The sequence below is a fragment of the Platalea leucorodia genome (assembly GCF_965183815.1).
Source record: "Platalea leucorodia genome assembly, chromosome: 5".
In the NCBI taxonomy this organism is placed as follows: domain Eukaryota; kingdom Metazoa; phylum Chordata; class Aves; order Pelecaniformes; family Threskiornithidae; genus Platalea; species Platalea leucorodia.
Window position 1 is genome coordinate 8605992 of NC_138827.1, and position 20677 is coordinate 8626668.

Genomic DNA, 20677 nt, shown 5'->3' on the forward strand with positions numbered 1-20677 from the left:
ACGGTGGATTGGTGCTTTCTGGCTGGAATACATCCTGCTTCTGGAAGGGTGGGAAACCCTCTCTCCCGTTGGGATTCCTGAGGGTTACCTGCTGTCTGTGTGCTGTGCTGCTGCCTTTCCCATCCTCAGCTTCGTGGTGTTTCTTCTGTGTGTGGGAAAACTCCCCACTCCAGAAAGCTGCCCTTACGTGAGTCTTCAGGATGGCTTGGAGGGGAGGTGTGAGCTCCCCCTTCTCCAGCATCCTACTCGATGCAAAAGGCAGCCACGAGGGTCGCAGCAGCAGCTGCTCAGCCACAGGGAGTACAGTGTGCAGTGCTGCTGCTTTCAGCTGTGGATACATGAAATGGATGCCTTACTATGTCTACAGCGTGCAATCTTTTCCAAAGTAACTGGAACTACATGTAAAATTAACCTACCGGCTTGTATAAAAAGCATCCAAGTTCTTCTTGCTTTTAGCAGTTGTTCTGTTCTCTGGCATTTAGTGTGGTTGACTTGCTGATGCCAGTACTACCCCTGCCTGTGCAGACTGGTCTGGAGTCATAGATGTGCTTAGATTTCTGTTTTGGTGTCCTCCCCTTCACACTTGGAGCTGTTGCTGCAATACTTCTTGCTCTACAGATAGCAAATAGTTACTTTAAGATCACCTTTCTTATGACTGTTTTCCCTTGTTTCCCATAAAAAATAATGCAGCAGATGTTGGTTTTTGTTTTAACGTGTGTGGGGGTTGGGGTTTTGCTGTTTTTTCCAAATGGCTTCATCTTAAACTTTGGTTTGTCCTTGAAAAGCCTGGATCTGTTTTTGGTGTTTGTGGGAAGTAAAAGTGGCTCCACAGAAGTGCAACTGCACCATAAAGTTGAAATATTTTTTCAACTGTCTGGTTCATCTTTGGTCTTGACTGCAGTGCCTGAAAGAGAGAGATGTACAGCACAATTAGTAATTCTAAATCTGGTTTACATTGTGTGGGCTGTGCTTCAGATGGCTATCTCCCCAGCATTTGGGTCTGTGACTCTGCAGTCAAATAAAAAGACCTTTCAATGGCTACTCAGTTCATTTTTTTATATGAGAATTGTCAGCACAACAGGTTATTCAGATTTGTTTTGGAGGGGAAAGGGGGTAAAAGTACTCCGAGAATTGCTAAGGGTCTGGACTGTAGCATTTAGTTCAACAATCTGCATATCTTGAAGGAAAGCTTCTTGATCTATCACTTGTAGCTATTCAATTTGGATGTCTTCAAGTTTATTCTTAAATTTTTTGGACTTAATTCCCCAAGTTTCAGCTGTTATCCTACATGAAGTAGAAATCTGCTTTCTGGAAAAGATGGTATGGTAGAGGAGTAAGATTTGCAGGGCCTTGCTTGGCCTCTGTATAAACTGCTTCCCAATTGCAGCAGTGAGAAGAAAAAAAAAAAAGATTTATTTTTGAAGTGCTGAATTTGAAAGGAAGATAGCTTCCTTGCTGAATTGCTTTGTATTATACACTAGGTAGTAGTGTGTATTTCGTAATAAAAATTAATTCTGCGTTATGGGCTGGGGTTTCATATCTGCAAGGAAAAGCATTGTGTGGTCACGATCAACACTGTCTCCCAGTAAAACCCACCACACCGGTATTTTGTGGCCATGCTTCTTTCTAACAGCATGAGGCTGAGTTAAGCTTAATAGCAGAGTTGGATAGTTAAGATCGCTTGTATGATGCCTGTAGGGATGGTTGGGTGCTTTTCTCTGTTCTGACTCCTTGGAAGGCAAGAGTTAAATATTGAGATGTGCTGGCTGTTTTCCAAATGTTGTTGTGGAGTCTGGGCCTGAGTAGTAATTCAGGAAACACCTGTCTGTGTCAGGAAATAATCTGACTTTCTCTTAAATTCATTTTAGTTATCTTCTAGCAAAATTCAACTCCTTCCTTTCTCTCTCCTAAAGTAAAAGCTATTTGCAGCCTCTGCCCCAAATGGCAGAAGCAAATATTGATTCAATATGAGTGCTGTTAGGGTATCAAGATGCTTGGAAGCGTGAAGTGTGTCACTGTTTCTTATTAATCTGTCCATGCAGGATGATGAACGGGGACTAAGTAAACCTGCCACAGCTCTCCTTCTCTCATTGCAGTTGCATGACTAAAGCAAGAACAGCAGAGCTGTGGGAGGAGAGACGTAGCCATGTGGACAAAAGTTGCCACTCTGAAACCATGATGCTTTGCATCTTTAATGTTAAGGTCAGGCAGTCTCTTAAGATTCTTGAATGAAGTCTCTTTCCCCCTACTGGGGAAAATGCATATGGTAGTTCCCTGTACCTGGTGAGGTTTTCCTGTTGTTGTCAATATGAGGCCACTTTAGAGTAACTTTTTTGATTCTCTCTTAATTAGTGCATATCTTGAAAGAAAGGAAGTTTCTTGATCTGTCACTTGCAGCCCTCTGATTTGGATTTTTTCTTTTTCCACAAGGTTGTCTTTTTTTGACTGTGTGTGAGGCTTGGGATTAAAAAGAGGTCCATTTCAGCAAATTTGATCCTGTCCTGGGCATTTATGGTTTTGTGGTTTAGGTTGTGCTACTTGGATGCGTTTGTGTTTGTAAAGATTGAAAATGGTTGAGTGTGTTCTGGAAAAAGTTAATTATATATACTTTTAGACTCAGATCCTTTGTTAGAAGGAACGATTCAGCCTCTGGAAACAGGTAACTGCTTTTTTGCCATGTGGCTTTATATTAGTGCTTGTGTTGGAGTAACATGAGTAGCTGCAGTTCATTTACAAGAGATTGAGTCATTATTAGAAGAATTTCGTCTGCACACTAGAAGGTATCAGCTTGGTTTGCATGTTGCTTGTTTGTGTGATGCTACAACAGTTGGTGTGTCAGCTTGTAGATAACTCAGCAGCAATTCTTCATCTCAAACACTTCCATGAGGAGGCTTTAAATAAACTTTAAAGGTGCACCCTGAACGTAGGAGTGTAGTGAGTGTACCCAGAGAGGCGTCAGGATGGAGCCACAAAGGTCCTTTTTTGTTCTCACATGTGTATTCAGTACTTTGCCCTTTTATCATTTCTGAACACATTTTTCAACAGAGCTCTCATTAGTGGGCTTAAACCCTTGGTGCACATGCCAGATTTACTATGGCAATCTTGAGCATTTTTTGTTCTCAAGAGGTAAATGCAGTATAAGCAGGAAATCTTTGTAACCTACAACACGAAATCAAATTTAAGAGCTGTTAGGGCAGGATGGTTTATTTGTGGTTTTGTTTTGTTCCTGTGGGTTTAGACCTTCAGCAGTGCTCTAAAGTGATATGATGCTGGAATGCTTGCTGGTTTTCATATGGGAGCCTCTCAAAAGAAATGCTGTCAAGTGCTTAAAATAACCAGGAGCGCCAGATTGGTTTGCTCTCATTCATATAAATAAAAATAAGGACTAAATCATTGAACTCTTCACTTTTTCACATTTGCTGCTTTTTTTTCTGCTTCTAGACCACACTGAACAGCTTAGCTTTGGGTTTTTAAAGTAATGAACCATGTTCTCTTTGCAGACACAGGAGGGAACAGCTTTATGTTCAAGCAGTCCACACTTAATGTATTGAACTGTTTTATGCATATATTTTGCTTTAGTATAAAAACATGAAAACTTCAGGCTCTAGATCTACACAAATTTTCCCGCATATCTTTTGAATAGATGCAGGTGGGCTTTTTTGTTTGTATAAACTATGCATAAACCCTTTAAAATGCAAAATTCTTTTTTTGTTACAAATTCTGAATTAACTTTCATACATTAAAATAGAGTTTCATTTAATTGACAGTTTTTAAGAGTCAGTCATTTGGTTTGTATTAGGAAAATGATGTCATACCTTGAACCTAGAAGTTTTACTCCCGGCACTGTATTACACTGAATTAAGTTGCTTAGAGAAAGCTTACTATTTCAAGCTGACAGGTTTCGTGAAGTGTTTTAGACAATGTCTTGTGTGTGCTGCATCTTGGTGCAAATGGAATGTTGTGGGATAACAAGACTTTTTTTTTTTTTTTTTTTTTTTTTTTTTGAGAAGTGACATTCATAGAAAGATCTCTTGCTTAAATTAATCTGATTCCTATGGTTGCTTAAAAACCAGGCTTTTGCATGCTGCTTCCTGCTGAATCGTGCAGGAAGGCTCAAAGTTAATAGCACATGCCTCCTGTTTTACAGCTTCACTCCATCATTTACTAGAATGTCTTCTCATTGCCTTCTAAAATGAAAATAATTTATAGTTAACTGTGTAAAAGATGTGACTTGAAAAGGAGTGGTTGGATTGTCTGCTTTTTTTTTCCACAGAGTGAGTCATAGTGTGACTTGGTATTGCATGCTTTAACATCAAGTATGTCCTCATAATTATATTACATTATTATTACTGACCTACATTTGGTAGAAAAATAGAAAAATAAATGTTCACTGTCTTGGCAACTAGTCCTGTTGGGGGTGAACTAAACGGATTTATTCAGCTGATCAATTGTCTGTTAGTATATGTAAATACTTCTGTTCCCCCTTTGTTTGCACATTAGGACTGCACCTGGCATTTAGGATTGAAATGAAACCTTTGTATCTTTATGCTTCCCATTTTCATGTTTACATGTTTACTTTTTCATCCCTCCCCAGATACAAACAGTCCATCTGGAAAGGAGGGAAAGCCTATAGAAAATGGAGTCCTTGTGAATGAAGCCCCTGGGAAGTTGATGGATAGGTATGTAGTCTCTCTTCTTCTTTCTTTTTTTCTCCCTGCCCCAGTTACTCAGTTGTGGACAAACGGTAATTTGGTGTTTATGGTATTTGTTAGAGGAAAATGTATCCTGCCAGATCCAGCAGCCCGAGAGAGGCGAGGCTGCTGCTGCTCCATGGCTCCAGGTCCAACAGTAGCAAGGCTGAAGATGTACTCCCAGCAGGCACATGCACATAGAGCGTACATACACACCACATGCATACGTTGCCGGCCACACAGATCACGGATGCTTAGAGCACCCACACGAACACAGCATCAAACGGCCTCATCCTGTTCCCGTCTCTGGCTGAGCAGGATGGAGGTTCACTAGTGAGAGTATAATATATGTGTACCTACAAGGTGGATCCCTCCACTAGTTGGGCTCAGACGCTCAGTCTGCCCAATAGCTGCCCCTGAATCCCAGTCTCCTCACTTGCTAGCACCTGGGCATATGAACCTCCGGGGCTGCAGCCCTGCTCCAGTTGCTGGTACAGGCTGTTGCGCGTGCATGTCTGCACACACAGAGCTCTTGTGCTACTCTTCTTTCCATGTGAAGAAATGGTTGTATTGTAGCAAGATACCGTGGGTTTGACTCGCATAAAAGGGAGAGTATTGTATGGGCTAGTCCAGCTTTCATATGCTTTCCCAAGCCTTCTGCAGTTGACTGCTGTCAGATGGGATGAAGTGCAAAGTGGATCTTTAGTCTGACCTCGTACCACTGGTATTAAGCTTGAGAGAGGCCAAAGGCAATCACTCTGATTATACCTTCCAAAAATGAATCTCATAGTCTATGCCTTATTCTTATGGTGCCCTAGAGACACTGTACTTCGGGAAGCTAATGAGTACCTGGGAGTACAGTTGCCCATTTTGATGCCAGTGTGGGTACCCTTTTTGCACTTCAGCAGCTGCGCTGTATATGATGATAGGGTTTGTAAAGGCTGGTGTTGATGATCGCTAAGCATTTTTCTTTCTGGAGTTTGATTGCTCAACCAAGACTTCTTTGACTGGCTAACCTGTTACTCGTATCTGAAGATGGATACTTGAGAGCTGAATGCCATCAGGGAGGATTAGCAGTGCACTGTGAGGGGAGGAGGGAAGCACTAGTAACCACTGGCCTGATGACTGGCTAGGAGATTGATTATCGCCAGAATAATCTAAGCCACACTTGGAGCTGTGGACTGTTGAAGTGTATTTATGAAGTAAACACCTGGCCTGTATCATGCTAAGACTGAACAATAAATGTCTTCAAACAGGCAACTCAGTAACTCCTCAACATACAGCAGAGACACCGGGAAGTCACAGCACCAGAGCAGCACAGCAGAGCTGCAGAAGCCGCTTGCTGAAAAGAATTCCTGGAAACTGACGGAGGCTGACACAGCGAAGACGGGGAGGGTAAGAGCTCCTGTTCTGCTTCCTTCACTCTCTCAGTTTCAGAAAAATCCGCAGGGTTCAGAATAGCTTCCGAAGACCATGTAACTGGGGTGAGAAAGGTCTGAGTGGATTCTTGGACTTGCTGCTTGTTGTGTAGTACTTCGTGGAACTGTTGCTGTACCCTCTGCTCCCAAAGCTGAGCCCCAGGTTTGCGTGCCCAAAGAGTGCTGACACCAAAACTTTTCTTCAAGATGATGGGCCTGACCACATCAAAGTTTAAAAGAAGAAGTTAAAACCTTGCAGCTATTTCTTGGAGAGAGGTTGTGACAAATTAGGTGACCTAATGAAATCTGCCCTTCAGCGTAAGGAGCTGGAATTGACTCAGATGAATTTAAGCCAAGTTTCCACTGTAGACACAAGTATCTAATCCCAGGGTACCCAGGATTTTCTGAGAAACCTGAGAGTGAGGTTCCTGGGAAAATGGCAGTTACACCTCCTAGCAATGTTGCTTGAATCCTCTGGTTAAAGATAAATCATGGGATGCAAGCCATGTGGAGCAAGGATTTAATTAAAGGCTACATAATCTTGTGGTAAAAAGAGAGAGACAAAAACTGGAACTCCTCAGTGAAGTTTTTGGCTCTGCCACTGATGCTCTGTGTTACTTCAGGCAGCTCTCTCCCTACCCTTCCCTTCCCTTGAAAGACAAGGGAAAGATGATGTGTGCCTGCCCTGGAGGGATGTCGGGTTTGGCATGTCTCCATAAAACATTTTGCAGCTTGTGTTCCCAAGCAGTGGCTCTCTAGAGTGCAACTGTTATGTTTTTATGGCCTGATGCAGAGATACTGACTTTAAATAGGGGTTGAAGAAGGGGGAATTGCTGGTTTTGAAACTTAATGTGCAAAATTAATAGATATGTATTTTTTTTTTCCCCTTTTGTCTTCAGGTAAAGGCAATAGTGTACTGGGACTACATGAAAGCAATTGGACTCTTTATCTCTTTCTTGAGCATTTTCCTCTTTATGTGTAATCATATAGCCTCCCTGGCTTCCAACTACTGGCTAAGTTTATGGACAGATGATCCTGTTATCAATGGGACGCAGCAGTACACAAATGTCAGACTGGGAGTATATGGCGCGCTGGGAATTTCTCAAGGTTTGCTTGGTCTTACCTATTTTACGATTAGCTGGTTCAGAATGTTTCTAATGCTCTTGGTGACCTTGTATCCCCAGAAATGCAGCAGCACTTTGCTAAGGATTTGAGTGTGGGACTTTTTTTTTTTCCCTTTGCAGAAAGATGAAAAACTTGAGTGAATAAAAAAAAGGCAAGCAAACCAACCTATAAAATTATTCAGTTAGTGAATATGATTTTCATTTATTTGTACAAAACAAGAATGAAAGTAGTTTGCAGGGGCTGATGAGCCAGCAGTTGGTGACAAAATGTCTAACCCAGGAAATGGCTCCTTGGCCTGTAAACGAACCATGCTAGCCTGGTTCGCAGGGACGGTTTGTCACAGGAGGCCATGGCTACGCTGCATCCCTTGCAGCCACTGCCTGGCTGAGCTGTGTAGGCCGGTGTTTCCTCTGACTGTTTGAGGGTCCATCCAAGGCACCACGGGGAGGCCAGCTCAGCGGCTTTTTATGTGTCCTCTTTGTGGTCAAAGTTTGTTTGCCATGAAACCTAACACCCCAGGTACCCCACTTCAGAATTGCCATAAAAATCCTGCAATAAAAACTAAATGCCACCTTAAAATTCAGTGGTCTTTACTCCAGGAAAGTGCTCAAACATTACACAAAATTTTGAAATGGAGAAACAACTTCTTCCATGAGAGAAATGTGGTGTTTTCACTGATTATTTTTCTTTTTAATTACTTGGAGTAATTGCTGAGTCTACCTGTAGTGACCCCCAGTTCTCAGGATTATTGTAGTAGAGACATGCTAATGCTAAGTGATGAGAAAATGAAGGAAAATGTTTTGCGTGAGAGGTGGAAGCAGTTAAAAACAGGTCTTCTTTTCTAGGTATTGCGGTGTTTGGCTACTCGATGGTTGTGTCAATTGGGGGAATATTTGCCTCACGACACCTGCACCTTAACCTGCTGCACAATGTCCTCAGGTCTCCAATGAGTTTCTTTGAACGTACACCCAGTGGAAATCTGGTGAACCGTTTCTCTAAGGAGATAGATACCATTGACTCCACCATTCCACCAATCATCAAGATGTTCATGGGCTCGACATTTAACGTGATTGGGGCTTGTATCATCATTCTGCTGGCCACACCTATAGCTGCCGTCATTATTCCCCCTCTGGGACTCGTCTACTTGTTTGTGCAGGTAGGGGGCTTTCCCTGGGGGCACTGGGACCAGCAGTCACTCATCCTCTGTTATTTAAGACAGTTATTTTCTGACTCTGTACTGGGAGGGAATTTAATGTATTTGACTTGAGTCATGCTTGACTGACTGTGCTTTGCATGGTTTATTGATTAGCTGATGTTAGCAGAGCATTTCCATCTGTTGTGAAGTGTACGATGACTTCTGTGCAGAAGGTGATCCTTTAATACCTAAGCAGGCTTTATAAAAATGCCATTAGATTTTGAGGCAAATTTTGTATAGCTTGTTGCTTGGAGCCCAAATATGGAAAATGTATGGGCTTTTCTAAAACTTGCTTCCAAACAAAAGAGTGGCCTTTAGAGGGGTACATGTGTGTTGCTGATGTGCCTGTTTCATCATGATCTTCTTTACAGAGCAAGAGAAACGATGGCAGCCTTTCAGTCCTGTCTTGTGTAGGCAGGGTGTGCTTGCTTCACTCTTAGAAATCTGGTAGAGCCAATACAGATCAAAGAGAAGAAGCTGGGTTTTGACTTTGACTCTTGAATTAGTGAATCTATCAGGCTCCATTAGTGAACCTTAAAGGCAGCGATGTGTGTGTTTTATACTGTTGAACTAAGCTTGCAGAGAAGAGATAGAGGAGAAAATGGCTATCGCATGAGATGGTTTGATTGGCGGTTGTTTAAAGACAGCAGAGTGTATGTAATGGTCTTTTTAGGCCTAAAAGTGTTGGAGAAGGCATGTATTCGCATGTATAAGATCTCTCTAACTAACAGCCCAAAAGGCAGGAGACTCTCTTATGATTCCCTTTGTCTTTTCAGACACAGTCTGGGTACAACCATAATTCTCATACTCTGATTTGCAGAGATTTTATGTGGCCACTTCTCGCCAGCTCAAACGCCTGGAGTCTGTCAGTCGTTCTCCTGTATATTCTCACTTCAATGAGACCCTCCTGGGAGTCAGCGTCATTCGAGCCTTTGAGGAGCAGAAACGTTTCATAAAGCAGAACGACATGAAGGTGGATGAAAATCAGAAAGCTTATTATCCAAGCATTGTTGCAAACAGGTAACAGTGGGGTTGAAATATTGAAGTTCTATAGGGAGGAGATGGTTCCGCTGCCTGTGCTCCTTACCAGTCACAGCTCTCAGCATACCTGTCCAGGGCGGGAAGCCTGTGTGGATATATCTGTTTCACAGATGTTTTGCTTAAACTTCTGTGATAGAAATAAGGTTACTTCTGAATTTCTTTTCTTTCTGAGAGTTCCTGCCTTACTTCGGGGTAATATTTTTTGAAAGTTTTGATTCGTTGATCCTAGTGTTAACCACAACTGCTTTCTGAACTAAGACAGGAATTTATGCACCTGAAAGGTTTATTAATTTTGGATGCCTCTAGGTTTGCATGCTGCTGGAGCAGAACCTCAAATATCTTGGAGCTGCTGTGTCACTGGCAGTAGGCAGATGCCATATTACTAATCTTTTCAAAAACAAGATGTGTGACAGAACATTGGTTGACCACATTCCTAATCTGCTGTGGGTGAGTTACTGGAAAGATGCATTACGTTTTCCTGTCTTGCAGGTGGCTGGCTGTCCGTCTGGAGTACGTGGGGAACTGTATTGTCCTCTTTGCAGCATTGTTTGCAGTGATTGCACGCAACAAACTCAGCGCAGGACTGGTTGGCCTCTCAGTGTCCTACTCACTGCAGGTAATTTTACTTTTTTTTTTTTTTTTAAAAAAAAAAGAAGAAAAAAAAAAAAGCTCTGAATTGTAAGACTGCATCAGAAAGTCAGAACCTTGCTACGGCTTTGGAGGGAAAACTGATATAAGGAACACAGAAAGAGAATCATAACTACAAATAGCATCTGGAAAGATGCTGGGAAGTTCATTCTGTGCCTTGCCTGTGTGAGGGGATGTGGCTAAGACAACTCATCCCCTGCATATTAAAGGCATCTGGACTTTTCTCCTATCCAGCACTGATTAGCCAAGATCTTCTCTGTGTTTATGCATTCCATGAACTTGCAGTGTTCTGGTTGTTTAGTGTTTCTTTATTTATTGCAGGTAACATATTTAGTGTAAACTGCTTCTAGACTTCTTTTCTTCTTGCAGATTACAGCATACTTGAACTGGCTAGTTCGCATGTCATCTGAGCTGGAAACCAACATTGTTGCTGTTGAAAGAGTCAAAGAATATGCTGAAATGGAGAAGGAGGTACGCTGAGTTGTCCACCAGACCTGTAGAAGTCAGTGCCCTGTTCTGAGGTCTCACCCACAGCCTGGCTGAAGGGGTTAGCGAGTGCAGCTGGGCACGTCCTCGGAGCTGAGGGATGGGATAGAGCTTGGTGCTGTCAGTGCCGCCCCCCTAGGGACAGGGTCTGTCTTGGCAGGTGGTTCCTGTGGGTGCTTTTGAGGTGTATCCGCTGATATTTACACAATGTCATTTAGGAAATGTGCTGTTCTGCTCTGGGCTAAGCAGTGAAGCTGTACAAATGTTTTGGTTTCCTAACTGTTTAAACGTTTTTGTTTGTTTGTTTGTTGGTGTTATTTTTTGTGTGTGTGTGTTTCTCTTTTTGCTCACTGTGTGGGGGGAGTAAAGAGGTTTTTTTTTGGTTTGTTTTAATTCAAATCACCTAACAACTTGTTTCATCTGCAGTTGTCCCCCTTTTGGCTACAGAACAGAGTTCCCTGTGGCTTCTCTTTGCCATGCCTGTCACTTGAACCTGACTTGCGTCACTATTTTTGCAGCCAAACCTTATGAGGACCCTTCCTAGAATTTTTTTCTCAGGTTCTGGTAGCAGACCAGTGTTTATACAGTTAAAAGCCTTTTTGTTTGGCCCTGGTAGTGAATGCAGTGGGGTGTGTTCTCTCCTGTCCCACCTCTGTGGGTGGCTGAGGCAGCAGCTGTTTACCAGCTTGTTAATCTTTTAGTGCTTATGTCTCAGTTAAACTGCTTCTGGTTGCCTGTCTGGTTTCCCCAATGGTTGCTTACTGTGGTGGGGGTGTACAAGCAGGTTATCTGAATACATGCTGCCTGTATGATTCTGCCATTCGTAAGGGGAAAGTTTATCCAACAAGTGGGACTTGTGATAGCAAAGCCTTTGGCTGCGTATACCATTTCATCTGCCTTGAGGCAGCTCTTTCCCTCTGTTCCCATCTTTCCCTCTGTTCCTTTTGCAAATTACACGCTAACAAGGATTTTTCTGAATTGCTTTCCTCGAGTCCTCTGAGCCTATGTCCGGTTGAAGGAGGAACTGATCAGATAAGTTTGTGTGGTTCTTTCAGGCTGAATGGAGTATTGAACAAACTGCCCCAGCGAGTACCTGGCCCGAGGAAGGGAAGGTTGAGTTCCGAGGCTATGGTTTACGTTACCGGGAAGACTTGGATCTGGTTCTGAGAAACATAAATGTTACCATAAACGGGGGTGAGAAGGTAATGAATCTGAATTTATACTAGAGTGTTTATAAGTCTGCATGCATGAGCCAAAGAGAGGTCTAATCCTTTTCTGTAGTGTGTCTTGGGTCCTTAAGAACTAGAAGAGCTTCTGAAGAATCAGTCTTACTGTAACTGGCAGATGCAGTGGGCTGTTATGCTTTTCAAGGTGTGTCCTGCATCATGGGATAAAGATACGCTATTATGTGGGCTTGTGAAGTATCTTGTGGTCTGGTTTCATAAGGAAGTGAGGTTTATGCTGTCTTCTTTCCCCTTCCCAGGAAATTTTGCTAATTTGTTTGCCGTAAGCAAAGAGGAGTACAGGTTGCAGAGAGATTAAGTTAATTATAGTCTCAAGAAAATGAGCTACTAAGTAGAGGGGGGAAGCCCTGATCTAGTGAGGCAGAAGTTGCAAGGTGAGAATCTGCAGGAAAAAAATGGGACTTGAGAGTAGATTCTCTGGATCTGGCCAGACTGATGGCGATAGGTGTGTGTCTCCTGCTGCTTCCCAGCATGTGCGCTCACATGCATCGTGCCTCAGTGCTGTGTGGGTTCTCTGATGTCTAGTCATAGTGTGATCTTGCATGGCAGCATAAATGGTACCTGCAAGACAGATCTACTCTCTGGCTTCCTTATTTGTGGTATCCAAATAGGTATTTGCTTTTTTCCTGAGTGCATGCTTTCTACCTACACAAATATGGGCAGAATACTCCCTCAAGAGTGGTTAGAAAGGGCAGATGGCAAGAGATATATCAACCAACCAAAGCAGCAGTCTTTTATATTTATTTAAAAAAAAGAAAAGAATTGGTGAAGACTTCGGTCTAACTGGGAAGCAAAACATACAGTATGAAACGGAGTGCTTTTGGTATATTTTTGCTATAAATTCAAATAAGATAAATGTTAAGTCAGCGATTATAACTGTGAAGCATGAACCAAACAAAGGATTAGGGAAACCTTGGCCTACTTTACCCAATTCCATCTGCCTTTCTAGGAAAATTGAAAACTTATGTGATTGGATTGCAGATTTTGACTGCTTTTTGTACTTGTTTTTTCATATTCAGTGATTTTCTTCCCCTTTGATCAGCCTCAATTTGTTATGCTCATTTGGTGTGTTGATAGCCCAGTAAATATGGCAACCTTCTGAAAATGTCTTGGTTTTGGGTAAATGCTTGGAAATGCTTTAACTCTTCCCCAGAGTAAGTTGTTCCTGTATTTCTTCCCAACAGATTGGAATAGTTGGAAGAACGGGAGCTGGGAAATCCTCACTTACTTTAGGTTTGTTTCGGATTAATGAAGCAGCTGAAGGAGAAATTATTATTGATGGAATTAATATTGCAAAGATAGGGCTCCATGACTTGCGGTTCAAGATCACCATCATCCCTCAGGTAGGCGTGAAATCCTGCTGTTACCAGAACTCGTTTTGTAACAATGCTGTCTCTGTCATGTACTGGGACGAATATATTTATTCCTTTTCTGACCTATAGCTATGAAGTTGAGTCATTTCAGCATGCTCTTTCATGGACTTGAAACCAAGCTTTTTTTCTAGACTGGCTTCGATTTGCTTGTGCTGGGTAACAAGTAGGGGCTTGGCTATGGCCGAGTTGTGATGTGGAAGCAAAACCTTGGCCTTTTGACTCACTGGCTTTGTCAGCACCCCACGCTGATCACTTCAATGCTATAGGCAGCTTAGCCTGAGTGGGGAGGTCTGATCCCAGCTGAATACCTGGTTGAGATCCCTTAGTTAACTGCCCTCAGGGGACTTTTTCTAGAGATCAGTTTCCACTTTTGTTTTAGGTAGTTCCATTCTTTTTAGAAATGGAATGAAGTTACTGCGTAGTCTAGTTGTGAGGGGTTGGGATTTTGCATTGCTATTTCAGGCTTAATATGTGCTCTTTGGGCCTTTGTACAAAGTGTTCTGACTTTGGCAGGATCTTGTGAGCAAGGCATGCCTACTGTTTACTCACAGAAACCTGTACATAACCGTCCCAGTCTAGCCCAGCAACTGTGGGTTTGATAGTCCAAAACGTTTGGAAATACGGCTTTACAAGCACCGGACTTACAGTCTCAAGTCTTGTTCTTACTGTGTAGCCTTTATTGCCTGCCTGTTCTGAATCAAAGTAAGACCATAAAATGTGGTTATATAAATCACTGTTGCAGCACACTGGCAAAAAAAAGTGAGCACACTGTAAAAGGTTTTCTGCACCACCACTTTTGAAAATCTGAGGGGGGAGCTTTGCTTTCTCCTTTTGATCACTTTGCATCAGCCTGACACTACCAGGTCAAAAGTATTTCCAAAGTAGTGTTTCTCCATGTCCGAGAAAAAAAAAATGCATTCATTTCATTAATACTGCAGCTGAAGACTTTTGAAATATTTACAGATGATGTAATTCCCTGAGAAGCGGAAAGTTGACCTAGTAGTCCCTGCTGACAGAAGGTTGGGCAGGGAGTGCCTGTTCTTTAACTTAGTAGCCCAGTAAAAAGAAAGTTGGCTGGGATTTTTTTTTCCCCTTCCTTCTGGATTCATGAGTTACTGACTCATGGAGAGGTCTGGAGAGCGACAGTCTGCAGAGGGCAGAGGTCAGGCCCCCAAGAGGCATAAGGAATAAAGGTGAGCGAGAATAACTTGCTGTTATTGGAAAAAGCGAGGTCTCACTCCTCAATTCAGTAGGTGAGCTTGCATGCAACTGCATCTGGACACGTTGTTTTCCTTTCGCTATCCAAGAAGTATTTTTGGAGCACTTGCCATGTTCGGTGTACATTGTCAATTACCTCTTTCTGTGTCTAGGATCCAATATTGTTTTCTGGCTCTCTGCGTATGAATCTTGATCCTTTTGACCAACACTCTGATGAAGACATTTGGAGGTCTTTGGAATTGGCTCACCTGAAGAACTTTGTATCGTCCCTTCCTGATAAACTTAATCATGAGTGTGCTGAAGGTGGAGAGAACCTCAGGTACGTCAAAGAACCGTGCTTGTGAAAATTGCCTTAAGGACTAAATGAGAACTGAGGGGGGGGGGTGTGTGCCCTCCCATCTGCAACTAGGCTTTCTGCTTCCAGAAACCTTACAGCTTGCTTGGGACAGTACGTAGCTAGACCTTAGCAACAGCAATGCAGTGTGGGGCTCCCCCCTGCCCCGTATGACAATGTGGGGAGTGAGTGGGGGAATTCTTAATGCATATGACCAGGCAATAAACCAACTAGATTTTATTCAATATGTTTTAAACTCTTGAGTTTTTGGGAATTCAAAATTATTTAAGAAATATTCAGAACGCTGTGAGGTTTGACAGCGTGGGCACTCTTAGGAGGGATTTTAGTAGCAGCAGCCTGCTATTTATCGTGGATCCTCTGAACTTACCATGGCTCTTGCCCAACAGATGCAGTTTTTCTAAGGGCGTTGTTAGCTTGCTTTTTGCACCATAACAGGGATATATGCTCAGTCTGTAGAAACCATTTAAAGTTCAGTCCTCAACACTGCATTGATTCAGTTATTATTCTTATTACGTTGCCAAGACTTCATGGTGAGGGGGATGTAGTTTCAGATGCTCTTAGATACTCTGCAGTGAAGTAGTAAGACCAGTCTTATCTATTTTGCTGGATTCTTGGCACCTATACTTTAGAAGAGTTTTTACAAGGAATTGCTGGGCTTCAAAATGAGTACTGCAAACTTGTTCTGACTATTTTCTCCCCCCTCCCATCCCATCTGCGCAGTGTGGGACAGCGCCAGCTGGTGTGCCTGGCACGAGCTCTGCTCAGGAAGTCCAAAATCCTGGTTCTGGATGAAGCCACAGCTGCTGTTGATCTTGAAACAGATAAGCTTATACAGTCAACAATAAAGTCTCAATTTGAAGAATGTACTGTATTAACTATAGCGCATCGTCTGAACACAATCATGGACTACACAAGGTAAAGTAATATCACTTTTATCTTGAAGAATGGCATATGTGACCTGCATTGTGCTCTACTTAAATGAGCATCTTTGTGTTAGCTAAACATTTAGCTAACACATGTTTAGCCACCTCTGCGCAGAGCTGCTGGAACCCATGTTTTGATGGGTGGTGCGTGTGTGTGTTGTGGCTTGAGGTGGCTGTGCTTGGCCTGGGGACCTCGTCTGATCCCTCTGTCGCACTGCTGTTGTGCCATTCCTGCCCAGGCAAACGGGAAGGGGAGGGAGGCAGGCAGGAGTCTATTCCTGGGTGTTGCCCTAATTTAGGCACAGCTGGGAAGAAGCATCAGAGCTTTAGGGAGCTCATACACTAAACTAGGCACAGACAGCATGAAGAATCAGAAATCCTGCACTTGTCTGAAGTTTATTCAACGTTTCTCTTTCCATCCTTTTGGTTATAGTTCACGCAGCCTCCCTCATTCTCAGCTGCCTTGCTAAGGTGTGGGTGAGGGCAGAGTTTTTGTCTCATAATTTCAGTTTTAAGCTCTCTTGGCCTTTTTATCACAGAATGGCAGAGAGCAAAGTGACCAGTGATAAGATTTTTGTGTACTTTTGTAGACCTCTCTTTGTGCTGTCAGTAGTGAAAGATAAGAGACAGGAGCATTGCCTGCCCCAGGCCCAGCACGAGCAGTACCGTCACCAGACGAACACCCAGTTCAGTCACGGCAGCGGGTAACACCGTGCAGCAGCACCTGCTGAGGGCTTGGTGAGCATCTCTGCAGTGCCTGGCCAGTTAGCGGAGGTAGCTGAAGGCAGTGTTTTAACTGTGAGCTGACTTTACAAAGGAAGTTACCAGCATCAGTAAACTTCCTAATTCCAGTTGTACGTTTGTTTTGCATAAGCTATGTATGCATTTGTATTTTGTCAGCAGAAGCTGCATAACAGCAGTTGATGTGGTGCAGTGTTATGGGAAGGTTATCCCAGGTCTTGCAAGGTCTTAGGAGCTCTCACTCACCTTGACAAGAAGTGCTGCCATCTACTTTCTGCCTGGCTCAGAGCACAGTCAAAAGTCTCATGGCTGCCTGCAAATGACTGGGTAAACATATGCTATGGGAAAAATAGACCAGATGGATCATCTGCAGTGAGGTCAGGAAGGACAGAGTTGAGAACCTCTGTCCATTCATACAGTCTGGATGGTCATCGCTTGCATATAACGGCTACGCTACAGTCAGTTTCTGTCTGTACATATGCATCTGTGTTCATTGGCTTTCTGGATCTTCTTGTGACCTTTTTTTTTTTCCCCTCCTTGTTTTACAGAGTTTTAGTCCTGGAAAGAGGAGAAGTGGTGGAATGTGGTAGCCCAGACCACCTGCTTCAGGAAAAAGGCATTTTCTATAGCATGGCCAAAGATTCAGGCTTGGTGTAGTGTTTGACCTTGGTTAGTTCGTGTGGGGAAGAGGGAGGTGACCCATTCAGAGAACTGTAACTTCCCCTGAGTTGGTGTGAACCGTACAGTTCAGTTTCAAACCTAGCCAAGTCAGCCAGAGTATGGCGATGGAAGTAACATGAAAATGCAATTTTTTTTTTTTTTTTTCCTTAGTGTTGATTTTAGCCAGCTTTAGGAGAGACACACTGTGCAAAACAGTTATGAGACTTAATTTTTGCCTGAAATCTGTCATTATATGCTCAAATGTAAGGTGGAGTGATTAATCAGAGAAGTTCAGAAAAGCTTTCTTTTCATCTGCTCTTATGTTCTGAAGCCCCCCCCCCCCCCTTTTTTTTTTGTTTAAAACATTTTTGCAAATGCTAGTTGTTTGCTTGTTTGCTGATTCCATCTAATGGGATGTACTCGGAACAATTTCTGTCAAATAGTCCTATAGTCCAAAGATTTTCGTGAAATAACGTGTGCCAGACATTCTCATTATGGCATTTACTGTACATGGTTAATGCTTTTATGCATTCTCCTTAAGGTTTCATGTGTTTACAGTGTACAGCAGCAAGTTCACTATAACAAGTCAGTAGTGCTGATGTGAAAAAGCACAGTCAACTTCACAGCAGTATTTCAGCATGTCTAGAATGACAATCACTCCAAAACCAAATTCACGCAGCAGTTGGTGCGTGGCGGTAGGCAGTACCTTACACCCAGTTCACTCAGGAATTCTGACTTGGGTGGCGAATCCTGGTTCTGCCTGTGGGGACAAGGCTGAGCAGTGAGGATTTGCCCGAGCGGAGGTTGCAGGCTCGGCGTGACATTGATTGTAATACCCTTGGCTTTGGCAGGTCTGTGCTTTAATAGAAGCTCTGCCACATCAAGGACCTTTAGCCTTATGTCGAAGAAGCACGCCCTTCATGCTGCTGCTGTTGACTCTTAAATTTTGTGAGGAAACTGTTCTGTTACAGTTGTTTTAAAAAAAAAAAAAAAAAAAGTGTTACTGTTTTTAAAGTTGTGTGTTAGAGGGGTCTAACAATTCAGTTGGCAATGCAGCCTGGTTTTCAAGACGTATGTTGAATGTTCAGTTTTCTGTCAGAAGAAAACAGTTGTGTTCTGATTAGTCTTATTTTAAAGGAAAATGCTGGAAGAAGGCAAACTAAGTCAGACCCAAATACTCAGCACTCTGAGAATGTGGACTTCTGTGAATGATATTGCTGACCTTAATACTAGACATTTGTCTTCTTTAGAGTAAAGCTATTTATTTTTTTCTAAATTATGACTCGAATTGAACAGACTGAAGTTTTCTTTGGTATTTTTTGTAATGACTGTACAATACTTGTGAAGAACTTGCAGTAAAAAAATTGAAAGATAACATGACGTGTTGTTTCTTGCTTTGTATTTGACAAAGAGTTAGCTTCGTCAGTTCAGGTTTTTGCTTTGAAAATGGAAATTATTGATACTGCTTAGACTAGCCAGGCTGCTAGGCCTGATGTCTGGGGGGTGTTAGGGTGGGTAGGAAACCTTGAGTGCAAATAACTCTGTGCTGTGGTAGGGCTGGATCACATCTCATGGGTTCTCTTGCAATTTGAGTGCTGCAGTTTGTTGAGCAGACCAGGGATTAATGAGGGATCAGTAGAGCAGGATGCAGCAGTGCTGTGGACCTTTGTCATACCCGTGGTGTCCCTGGCCTATGCCTGCCACATTGCCTGGGCAGCTTGGCGTTAATTTCCTCCACAGAAATGGAATGAGCAAGGGGTGATGTAGGAGTTTGGGGAGGAGCGGTGGGTTTTGGTTTTTCAAATCACTGAACACTTACGCAGCATTGTGATGGACAGAAGGGTGGAAAGGTTGGAGCAAGTGGTTAGTGAGGAACAGAGTACAGAGCAGAGAAATAAGCTTGTGGGTTAAGGTGCGTGGCTGGTATTGTTGTACGCAGCTGCAGTAAAATGGAGACAGGTCTACCTGCAGAGGAGACCCAGAGGAGGAACTGTGAATACCACCATGAGACCTTTCCCGCTTGGGGACAGTCGTCCTCCAGGAACACTTTGTGATCCTTCGTCTTCCACCCCCTCCTAGGAGAGCCCTGGGAAGGAAAGGGGAGAGGGGCCGCTGGCATTGGACAAGCAGACAGCAAAGGTTCCTGCACAAACTAGTTATCACCACCACCTTCCTCAAGGCAGGGCTGCGGAGAACGTCCAGTGAAGAACTTCAGACAGGATTTCAGATACCTTTGAAAAGTCTTGTGGGTTCCGTGTAGCTCATTACTGAGATGGAGACTCTGCAAGTACTCTGCAGGTTTGGGATTGAATTCAAAGGAAGCTGTATTGCTAGAGTTCTTTGGTGGAAACTGATCTCGGATTCAAGGAAACACTGCTTTCCATTGCACACTGATTAACAGAGATTTACAAGCCTTAATGTTTGTGTGAGGTAAGTCCTTTGAAAACAAGGGAAGTGCACTTAGCAGCACGTTTGTTTGAAATGCAGAACTTGCAGAATTAGCTTCCGCTGTGTAAAGTGTTTGCAGTGGAGTTGTCTGTGTAGGAACGACTTAAACTGCATTTGCAATCTCAAACTGGGTACACTGGAAAGTGTCACTGGATGTTCTCTGGCTGTTCATGGGCTGTTTGTCATCAGTTGGGGAACTGCGTGTCCAAAATGCTGTATTTTGCAGGATAACCTAAATAGTGCAGCAAGGGGTCAGAAGACTGCCCTTTGTGTGTGCTTCAGTCTTGTTCTTTTTCAACCATGTGGTTATTAATAGGCGTCACTGTGTGCTCCCAGTTTTATATCTTTATATGCTTGCTAGCACAAACCATTCTGCCCCAGCTCTGGAGTAGATACTCTTTTCTGTTTGCCCTAAATACCTGTCAGTGCTTTGTGCTGATGCTGCATTGATTCGTGATCCCGATTCCAAATGTCTGTGCTCATAAAAACGATGGATATTTTGTCTGGATGTAACGTGAACAAAATTGTATTATGCGTGATGAGGATCAGTCTGAACTAACAGAGCTAGCAGAACAGGTGCAGCTTTCTTCCCACAGAGCCTACGTGTAAGAGCAGTGTCATACAGGTACTCTGGGGTACCTTGAGTAGGAGCAGTGTAGCTGTGCGATCCCGTTTCAGCTAGGGAAGAGAGGGCCCCGGACTGATCCGTGTATGCAGCGTTACTGGCACCAACGGCAGAAAATGATGCAACGTGCGGCGAGGTAAGGTATTAGAATCTGGCATTAAAACAAGTAGATTTTCCTTATTTAATCTGTTTTAATTTTGGGGCGTGTGTTTGGACGTAATGCTTATTTAGTACTTGGGACACTTCCAGAGCTTTTGGGTAAGTGAAATCTAGCCTGAGGGCATGTGGCCTCCAGCACAAGGGAGTCTGGTGCCACCCAGCTGGGATCAGTGATGTTACAGCCCGGGGCAATGAGCCTTCCCTCCCGGGGGGGAAGCGCTAGGAAATTCAGGGGCGTGACACGGAATTCCAGCAGCTGACCTCAGAGTCGTGTAGCAGACACCTATTTTCTGCAAATGCCTTGATGTCACGGATTTTCCTTTATGC

The 20677-nt window shown here is 43.2% G+C and overlaps 1 protein-coding gene across 11 annotated transcripts in view; it reads left to right on the forward strand.

The window, feature by feature from the left end:
- The window catches only part of ABCC1 (ATP binding cassette subfamily C member 1 (ABCC1 blood group)), a 62411-nt gene that overhangs the window by 37578 nt on the left and 4156 nt on the right, over positions 1-20677 (forward strand). For 5 of the 11 annotated variants that reach the window (XR_014228291.1, XR_014228292.1, XR_014228293.1 and 2 more), the window contains 11 exons: positions 4595-4679; positions 5948-6086; positions 7009-7216; positions 8080-8390; positions 9250-9449; positions 9960-10086; positions 10488-10589; positions 11660-11806; positions 13033-13191; positions 14592-14758; positions 15515-15709. Coding sequence is in view for 3 of the 11 variants with exons in the window: in XM_082313277.1 (XP_082169403.1) it covers positions 4595-4679; positions 5948-6086; positions 7009-7216; positions 8080-8390; positions 9250-9449; positions 9960-10086; positions 10488-10589; positions 11660-11806; positions 13033-13191; positions 14592-14758; positions 15515-15709; positions 17007-17115 (1949 nt within the window). In the remaining 8 variants the exon portion in view is untranslated. The other 6 variants (XR_014228298.1, XR_014228296.1, XR_014228297.1 and 3 more) reach the window with 6 other exon arrangements.